The sequence below is a fragment of the Austrofundulus limnaeus genome, unplaced genomic scaffold (genome assembly GCF_001266775.1).
Source record: "Austrofundulus limnaeus strain Quisiro unplaced genomic scaffold, Austrofundulus_limnaeus-1.0 Scaffold336, whole genome shotgun sequence".
In the NCBI taxonomy this organism is placed as follows: Eukaryota; Metazoa; Chordata; class Actinopteri; order Cyprinodontiformes; family Rivulidae; genus Austrofundulus; species Austrofundulus limnaeus.
In genome coordinates this window covers 325513-335443 of record NW_013952738.1, presented here as the reverse complement: position 1 = coordinate 335443, position 9931 = coordinate 325513, and the positions used below count along the sequence as shown (strand labels likewise).

Below are 9931 nucleotides of genomic sequence, written 5' to 3'. Positions count from 1 at the left end.
CCTATAGGACACTTTAACTTTTACCAAAGTAATTTTTGGTAAGATACTTGTACTTTTCCTCAAGTATCACTTTGTGGTACTTTCTACAACGCTGCGTAATGTTAAATGTCACTTGGATTTAGTAAGAAAATCTGTTGTGCTAAATGCCGTAACATTAAAAGTAGGTTTCCTTTAAGGAATGCATATAACCCAGCATCTCACATGCCTTATATTTGAGTTTTATTTGAAATATTCAGCTTAAAAAAGACAWTTTGTAAACATCAACACCTGTTTATTCATATTCTTACTTGGTGCAGGTGCGCTTGTATTTGTTAAAACTGCTTCATTGTTAGTTTTATTGTTAGTTTTATAAGTTTAGCTTTTAGTTTGAGTAGTTGTAACTCTTCAGGTTAGCCTAACAGGATGTAGCTTCTTCAATTTTAGCTTAAAAATAGTTAGCTAGTTCGAACAAAACTCACCTCTTCGACCTCGTTATGTTGAAGACATTTCCCCRTTTTGTTATTCAAATTGTTTGTTTGCTCGGCCATAAGTTCAAAAWGAACAAAAAAGACCTGAAACTGGACTAAAATGACATGAAAGTGTCGATGGAAACTTTTCTTTCCCAACAGCTTCTGGATGTTTCTCCATCTCCAAGCAACAAGCAGCTGCGCGAGCCGGAAGTGTTGCCGAGGCAACCGGGTGTTGTTAGCAATTAGCTGCTAGCTAGATTTGGCTATTGTTATTTACCTTTTTTTTAATGTATTGAGTTATAGTAAAATGAAACGTTTGACCTTCTAAAGTATCTACACCGCTACACAAAGTTGGAATTATTTTATTTATACATTTTGTTTTAATAGTAAAAGCTTAAAGGGGTTAAAACAAACATTGATGCCTCAAAATGGAACTTAGCAAAACCCCTAAGGTTTGTAGGCAATGCTGCAGACGAGAAAGCTTTTTTCAAAACAGTTACAAAAATATAAAAATACTCCAAAAAATATGATGAATATGAAGTTTCTCCCCTCACAGATCAATAAACATAAATGTCAACAAAACATGGGCATCTGTTGTAAAAAAAATATTTTATTTATTTACATTTTGTTATTTTAAAAATAGCAAAAAATTAGTTAAAAGCAGCAAAAGGTTAGTTTAAAGTAGATAAATTGTAGCTAAATGTAGCAAAATGCTAAAAGTAGCAAAAGGCCGTCTAAACGTACAAAAAAGGTAGCTAGCTGAAAGTAACAAAAGCCTAGCTAGAAGCTAAAAGTAGCAAAAGACTACAAGCTGAAGGTAGCTACAAAATGAAAGTAACAAAAATCTAGCTAGAAGCTAAAAGTAGCTAAAGACCAGCTAAAAGTACAAAAAAGATAGTTAGCTGAAAGTAACAAAAGCCTAGCTAGAAGCTAAAAGTAGCAAAAGGCTGACTAAAAGCTAAATACAACAAAAGGTTAGTTAAATGCTAAATATATAGCAGAATAGCAGCTAAAATCTAAAAGTAGTAGGTTATGAGTTAAAAACAGCACAGATGCTGAAGCAAAATTACAAAGAGAAGTGTTTTTGAGCTTTTTTTAATTGCATCATATTTTTATGTGGAAAATGTTTGCTAATAAAGATAAACGTTTTTAAAGTTATTAAAAAAACTAAAGTGACAGCACAGATCTCCAGAAGGAGCTGAATATTTTAAGACACAAATGGCTGAAATAATAGTTACAAAGTATGCAGCAGCATTGCAGAGGTCTGGAAAAATAACCGACAGGAATACGTTTAGTTAACTTATAGCAGAATCAGCAGTCGCACAATTATGTTTTCATGCCCTTGAATATTTCAGCCAAAGATTTTCTAACTCCTGAGGGCTGGAGCAACATTTCCTCCGTCCAGCATTAACAGCAATTCTCCAAACCCATCCTTCACCACTCTGTCTAATGACTGAAACATATTCTGCAGGTTTTCTGTCTCACACACACACACACACACACACACACACACACAGAGCTCATCGGTGTTATTTTTGTACCACTTTGAGATTACGCGTTGACTGACCATCTCCATGGCTACCAGCATCCCTGCAGATGTATCGATGAGGGATAAATCTTTTCTTTTTCCTGCGGCGTTCAGAACGTGGTGTGCTGCCACTCTGGACATGTCACTTTCTTTGAGAGTTGTACATTTTATGGATAAAGCTAAATAACARCGGCTTTCATCTTCTCCTTTTTTTTTTACTTTCATCTTCGCCTGCAGTCACATCCCGACCCCCCTCCCACCCCTCAGACCCTCTGCCACTAACATCCAGGAATAACCAACATGTTTGCCTTTCATCTTCAGCCTACAGGAGGGTTACGAGTCATGTAACATGACATCATTAGCAGGTTCACGGGGCCGTGCCCCCACCATTTAAAATTCTAATAACTTTTTTCAATGCCATGTAGTCAAAAACGTTTGTGTTTTAAGAAATGAATTCATTCTTTTGAATACACAAAAATCAGTAAATGTGTACAAACATCATCAACTGCATTTATATTTAATTACCTTATTGGCAACATTTGACCTGAAATGTATCTGTCAGTGGTTTTTTTTTTTTTTTTTGTCTTCACGTCTAAATAATAAAATACGTCTAAATTTTCTATGTCCCCACACCATGTCACAAAGCGGTGCACCAGCTCTCTGTACTCCGCTTCCTGTCCATCTCTGATACACCCAACAACTGCAGAGTCATCTGAGTATTTCTGTAGATGACAGCAGTCTGACTTGTGCTGAAGTCTGAAGTGTACAGTGTGAACAGGAATGGTGAGAGTACAGTTCCCTGTGGTGCTCCTTGTGTCTGGACCAAGAGAGAGGTGGAGAGTGGGCAGGGAAGTGAGGATATTTGTTTGTTTGTTTGTTTGTTTTATCTAAGAGAAAGTTTGCATCAGTTTGAGAACCATCAGATGAGAACACAACAAATTTTTGGGAATGATATTTTTAATTTTCACGTTTCTTACAAAACCTAAAAATGTTTTAAAAAATTAACAAGAAAAAAAATGACTAAAATGTTAAAAAATGCTGAAATTGAATTGTCAGCATTTAAATAAGCACAACATAAGCTAAAATGATCAAAACAAAAAGTACAATTAACAAAACAGAAGATAAAATTGTGTAATTGTTGCTAAAAGCTGAAATCAGTAAAACAGCAATTAAAAGCTAAAATCARCAAAACATTAACAAAACCTAAAATGAACACAAAACTAGCTAGAAGCTCAGTATACTAAGGTTAGGTCAGTTGAATGTAATGAATTAGCATTTTTTTTACTTTAGCTAATTGTAGCTTAAATTTTTTTTAGCTAATTCTAGGTTTCGCCTACTGTTATGGTGCTTTTTAGGTTTAAGCTACTGTTTTGCTTGTTTTCATTTTTTTTAGCTACAGCTGAGCTAATTTTAAGTTTTATCAACTGTTTTGCAAAGTTTTAGTTTTACACTATCGTGCTTAGCTTTTAGCTACTTTTGAGCTCATTTTAGGTTTTAGCTTCACCTACTCTTTTGATAAATTTTAGCCTTTAGCTAYGGTTTTAAAAAYTGTAGCAACTGTTTTGCTAAGTTTTAGCTTTACCCTGCTCAGCTTTTAGCTTTTACCTACTATGTGCTCATTTTAGGGTTTTGGTTAATGTTGTAGATTCAGCTTTGTTTTGATATTTTTAGCCTTTAGCTACTATTTTGTTGATTTTGCTAATTTTAAGTTTTAGCAACTGTTTTGGTAAGTTTTAGCTCTACTGTGCTTAGCTTCTAGCTAATTTTGTGCTCATTTCAGGGTTTTAGCTAAAGTTCTGTTGGTTTTTAGTTTCTAACTTCTGTTTTACTAGCTTTAGCTTTTAGCAACAAATTGCTCTTTTTAGCGTTTGTTTTATGTTCTGCTTGTTTTAGTTTAAGCACTTTATATTCAGCATCTTCATTAGTCATTCAGCTAATTCAGTTTTCAAGCTGCACTTTCACAGAAAACATAAATTTATCCATTTATTTATTTTAAATTTTCCTTCAAAACAGTACAATATTCAGCGTATAAGCTAAAAAACTTCAAATATGAAACACTTTATAGCTTCTTATTATGTGTCCGCCTCTTTCTTTCCTTTGTCTACAGCCGCTGAATCAAACATTAAACATCAAAACTTTGAAACAATAAAAATGACACTAAAGAGTTTCTTTCCAGCTACAGCTGAACAGCTGGTTCCAGATGTCGGAGTAATTGTCGGCATCATGTTGTGCGTTTTGTTCCAGGGCACGCTGCGGCTCGTACAGCATTTACAGCCGACGTAATCACAGGTCGCTGCGAACACCTATTAGTTTGTCATGTCAAGGTTTAACAGCCTGACATCCACAAAACATTGAGTCAGATTCTGGCAGTGTGTGTGTGTGTGTGTGTGTGTGTGTGTGTGTGTGTGTGTGTGTGTGTGTGNGTGTGTGTGTGTGTGTGTGTGTGTGTGTGTGTGTGTGTGGACTCTCCGGCCTGTGACAGTGAAATCTCCACTCGCTGTTTCTCAGCAACAGAACCAGCGGTTTGCTCCTGCGGTTCATATCCACGGTAACGAGCTCCAAATGTTATATTTAGCAGGATTTGTGCTGATATGCATAAATATAATGATTCAGCAAGATTACTGCGCAAATAAAATTTCACTGAAGTGTTTTTCCGTCAGACGGAATGTTGTTTCCTGACCTCAGAAGTCAGATTGCTCTGATGCCAAATCACTCACACAAGGATTTTTTTTTTCTTCAAGCCTCCAGAGCTGTTACCACAAAAAAAAAAATAAATAAATAAAAAACGGAGCTTAAAAAATGTAAAATGTGTTCACCTTCAGCAGGAGAGCTGGTGAAAATACTCAGCAATGATCTGATTTGAGCAAATGTAGCTTATCAGATATAAATACAGACAAAATATCACCTTCACCGCTGACAAACAGTAACTGAGCTCTACCTGGTATTTCCAGTACAGAAACAGCGTTTTAACACGTCCTCTTATAAACACTGAAAAGAACTACGAGTACGACTGAGTAAATCTGAAATAAATAAAACAGAAATACTATTAAATTTAATATAAAATAAGAGAGTTTTACTCACTACTGAGTTGTGAATTTCGAACTCTTCGACTTTCCCACAGGGAATTCCCTTACGACTTGTAAGTGGAAAACTCCCACTTCCCAGTACAACTGGGCCGTAGCAAAAGTAACTGGTGAAAATGCAGCGAAATGCAGATTTTAAACTGCAAACTTTGCCGGTTACTGGCTACTTTTGAACCCTGTGCAGCTCCACCTACTGGTGGGAGGCCRTCATTTCACAGGTAAAATAATCAACATGCATTATGGGAGATGTAGTTTATGGTCAATGCCGGCTTTGAAGCATAATACGCCTATTTTAAAACAGTGATTTTCAAAATGGGGGCGGAGTATGACTGAATAAAATAAACAAAATGATGGGTTGAACACTGCAACCATCACTGACATGTTTTTTGATGAGGCAATGCTATCAGGGAGTTAATTTTGAACCCAATTTGCACAAAGAGGCCTTTTTATTTATTTATAAGTGTTTAAGACTGTCGCAGTAGGAAAAAACAGTTCACTTAAAATAACAACACAAAAAGTGGTTTGTTGTTTTGTTATTTAAAAGAAGTTGTAGTTTATTTTATTGGACACTAATTTATTTCATTTCAGTTTTATTAAATGTTTAAAATGTTCCGTAAAGGATGCAGTGTGAAATAAACTGCAATTGAGTTTAAAAACAAAATATTTGCGTCAGGTTGGAGATGTGAAAGCAGGAGGCCTGGCAGAAATAGTTTGGGAACGACTGTTTTAAGACAATAATACATCTCTGAAGCTCTCGCGGACCGCATAAAATGCTGTGGCAGACCACATTTGGCCCTCGGGCCTTGAGTTTGACACTTGTGCTGTACACTCTCTGAGTATGCATTGTGAATGACTCTCAGCTACCACCTCACCCCACTATCACCATGTTTGTGTTGGTTAAAGTTGAGTCAGGAATTTTGAATCAAGTAGACTTTAAAGTCTGACAATCAAAGTGGTTCTTTGGAAGGCAACTGGACTTTAAACAAATATTTAAATGTTGGTGATTTAATTAAGAACTCAGCTTTGTTTCAGCTGTAGCTTCACATGGAAGCTCTCCACTTACCCAAGAACAGAACTTTTTGCCCTTGTTAAGTCGTTTCCTTGTCCACATTGCGGTAGAAAAACCCACAACCCTTCTGCGAGCTGAGAGAAGCTGAGATTTAATCAGTCAGACCACAGAACCCTGGCACTGTGACCCAGTAATTGAATTAGTGCCTCGGCCCTGCTGGGTTTGTGTCCTCCTGTGTTTTCTTAGCTGGTGTTAGCTCCCGTCTCGGCCTTGTGGCCCTTCGCCCTGCGCCATATTGTGGAGTTCCTGGTGTTACGTTCCCTTCAGGCTCCAAAGCCACAGCTTCTTGTTTTGGCTGCAGCCCATCAGTGCAATCAGCTGGTCAGCACATATTAACCTCTTACTTTTACAAATCTCTTTATCCACTAATGGACCAGTTGAAACACGAGGACCTCAGAGCACAGCTGCTCCATCAGAACTGAGGGTAAGCAGGGAAAAATACTCCATCTTCACTCATCCAAGTATGAGGAGTAACATGATTGATTGATTGATTGATTGATTGAATGATTGACATTTGGCTGGTTAATTGATTAACTGATGGTGATTGATTGGTTAATTAGTTGATTGATGGATGGATGGATGGATGATTGGTTGGTTGGTTGGTTTGTTGGTTGGATGGCTGGATGGATGGATGGACAGACGGATGGACGGACAGACAGACGGACGGATGGATGGATGGTTGGTTGGTTGATTGGATGATTAGATGGATGGTTGATTGGTTAGTTGGATGGATGGATGGATGGATGTTGGTTGGTTGATTGGTGGTTGATTGGTTAGTTGGATGGATGGATGGATGGATGTTGGTTGGTTGATTGGATGTATGTATGTATGTACGTATGGATGGATGGATGGTTGGTTGGTTGATTGGATGATTGGATGGATGGTTGATTGGTTGGTTGGATGGATGGATGGATGGATGGATATATGGTTGGTTGGATGATTGGATGGGTGGATGGATGATGGATGGATGGATGGTTGGTTGATTGGATGGATGTATGGATGGATGGTTGGTTGGTTGGTTGGTTGGTTGGTTGGTTGGATGGATGGATGGTTGGTTGATTGGATGGATGGTTGGATGGATCCATCCATCACATCCTCAGAGTGCTAACAAGTATAAAAGATATTTAAAATCCAAATTTTTTATTTAAAACACTAAAATCAACAAAAGGCTAGAACTAAAATGTGGCAAAGCTAAAAGGTAAACATAGCTGAAGTATGCTGCAGCAAATTTCAATGTAACTTTTAGCTACTTAGCCACTTAGCATTGAAGTTACTGTTTTGTTGGCTTTAACTTTAAAATATTTTGTTATTTTAGCTTTCTGCTACTGTTTTGCCAGATTTAGCCTTTAGACTTACTAAATGTCACATTTATTTTTTCTTATTTTAGCTTTTTTTTTGACGATTGTTTAAACTTGTGGCAGTTTCAGCTGTTGTTCACTCTTAGTTTTTTAATTGTGTTTCCACAATTAAAAAAAAACTCATCATTGAACAGTTATGAGCTTTAAGTGTTTTATAAAAGCTTTTTCTCATGATGTCAGGCAGATAATTATAGAAAATAAAGTCTTAATTACGGCCCAGACTTGTGTTGGAGTTAATGTGAGGTTTTTCAGGTGTTGGACGTCCACCACTCTCTGCACTCTAATTGTTTTTCCAACCAGACGTTTTTATTCTGAATTCACTGAAGGTCCAGACGTTCCCAGAAACACATTCCTGCTCTTTCTGCTGACTCACAGTTTAGTTTCTGGGGAATGTTCTGCAGTTGTAGCCTTTTCCTTTTTTTTTTTTTTTTTTGTTATAAGGCTGGAAAACTCACACTCAAACTGTTAGCGAAGTAGCTCAGCAATCATTAGCTCTTACTGATTACCTTTGATGGAAGACGGTTGTTGCAGCCAACTGACCATAAAAAAACACAAAACCAAGCGTTAAGCTTCAAAAACAGCACAAAAACTCAGAATTTAAGAATATTTATTCACATATTTGCTGTAGTTTAAATACACAAACATTTGGATTTGAATGTGAGGCAGAAAATGATTTCTTTCTTGGTCTRGAGGAGAACTGTCCTAGACCTCCCAGCAGGGCCGGTAGACGCGCCCCACCATGCACCTCATGGTGTCCCTCCTCAGGATGGGGATGTTCGGCTGCTGCCCGGCGTCTCGGTGGTCCTCGGCTCTTCGCTTGTAGACGGACAGTCCGTTCTGCAGGACCCTCAGGTCCCTCCAAAGGCTGGGGTCCACGGCCACCACGATCTCCCTGGAAGCTCGGCCCTTGCTCACAGAGGTCAGGTCCGCGTCGGCCAGGCTGTTCTCCGCGGCCTCGTCGCTCAGCAGCGAGGTGAAGGCGTCCTGCTCCATGGATCCGTCTTCAATCTGGCCCACGGGCAACGCCACGGACAGAGCATTGTACTCCAGCAGGAGAGCTGCGGTGAAGATGAGCGACACCAGTGACCGCCTCATGGCTGAGATCTTCCAGGAGGTCTGGGTTCAACGAGAGAGATCTTCCTTCCTGAAGTCTTGATCTGCTGTCCCGACTCTGGATCTGCTGGTTTTATACCGTCTCAGAACTGAACACGTTGCAGAGTTCTCTTTGTTGGAATTAAAGGCGATGAGTTGGGGAGAACCCTCGCTGTGTTTGAGTGTGTTGTTTTCCCGTCACAGTTAATTAAAATCTTTCTTATCTTCGGCTCATGTTAGACACCTGACGATGAAAACCATTGGGTCTTTTGGTCAGGAAACAACAAGAGGAGATTAATCCAAAATGTCTGCCCTTTAAAACAACGAGGATGGAGGAGCCACCCATGGAGCTGTTGTTGGGAACACCACTTGATGGTGAAATCTGTTTTCTCAGGATTTTGTTCCACAGAAAGTCAAGATGGGATTAGATTTTCGGCTTATAGTGGAAAAAAGCAAACAAATGTGGAGATGTTCGTGGCGTTGTGGCAGCAGCACATCGCTGACGTGTCAGAGGGAGAGGTCATGTCTCAGCGTTTTCCTGATTTCATATTTTAGTAAATGTTTAGCTAGTTTAAGTTTGTTTTACTAGGCTTAGCTTTTAGCTATCATTTGGTTATATTTAAGCTTTTAATTAGCCTATTACTAATTGTATCTTTTCTAACCTTTTGTTACTTAAGTGACATTAGGCCAAGCATGTATCGTTCCCAATTCTTTTGTATATTGTTTGTAAATACGCTACCTAGTGGTCACTAAGAATCCACAGATACATCCATCCATCAAACATCCATCCATCCATCCATCATCCATACATCAATCCATCCATCCATCATCAATCCATCCATCCATCCAAACATCAATCCATCATCCATCCATCCATACGTCCAAACATCCATCCATCCATCCATCCAAACATCCATCCATCCATCCATCCATCCATCCATCCAAACATCAATCCATCATCCATCCATCCATACGTCCAAACATCCATCCATCCATCCATCCATCCATCCATCCAAACATCAATCCATCATCCATCCATCCATACATCCAAACATCCATCCATCCATCAATCCATCCATCCATCCATCCATCCATCCATCCATCAATCCATCCAAACATCCATCCATCCATCAATCATCCATCCATCATCCATCCATCCATCCAAACATCCATCCAAACATCCATCCATCCATCCATCCAAACATCCATCCATTCATCCATCTATCCATTCATCTATCCATCCATCCAAACATCCATCCATCTATCCAAACATCCATCCATCCATCCATCCATCCATCCATCATTCATCCAAATATCCATCCATCCATTCATTCATCCACACATCCATCCAT

General features: G+C 38.7%; 1 protein-coding gene and 1 long non-coding RNA gene across 2 annotated transcripts in view; both read right to left on the bottom strand.

Moving 5' to 3' along the window:
• The window catches only part of LOC106527638 (uncharacterized), a 1680-nt gene extending 1058 nt beyond the window's left edge, over window positions 1-622 (bottom strand). The window contains exon 1 of the long non-coding RNA XR_001311412.1: window positions 459-622. This is a non-coding gene — a long non-coding RNA (uncharacterized LOC106527638). The remainder of the gene's footprint in view (window positions 1-458) is intronic.
• Window positions 623-8077: 7455 nt separating this feature from the next.
• Window positions 8078-8648, bottom strand: pmchl (pro-melanin-concentrating hormone, like). Its single transcript, XM_014022570.1, has one exon. The coding sequence runs from the start codon at window positions 8580-8582 to the stop codon at window positions 8190-8192; it is 393 nt and encodes a 130-aa protein (XP_013878024.1). The 5' UTR covers window positions 8583-8648; the 3' UTR covers window positions 8078-8189.
• Window positions 8649-9931: the final 1283 nt, after the last annotated feature.

Coding starts and splice junctions, on each gene's coding strand:
- pmchl (XM_014022570.1), bottom strand. CDS start 8,582: ATGAGGCGGTCACTGGTGTCGCTCATCTTCACCGCAGCTCTCCTGCTG.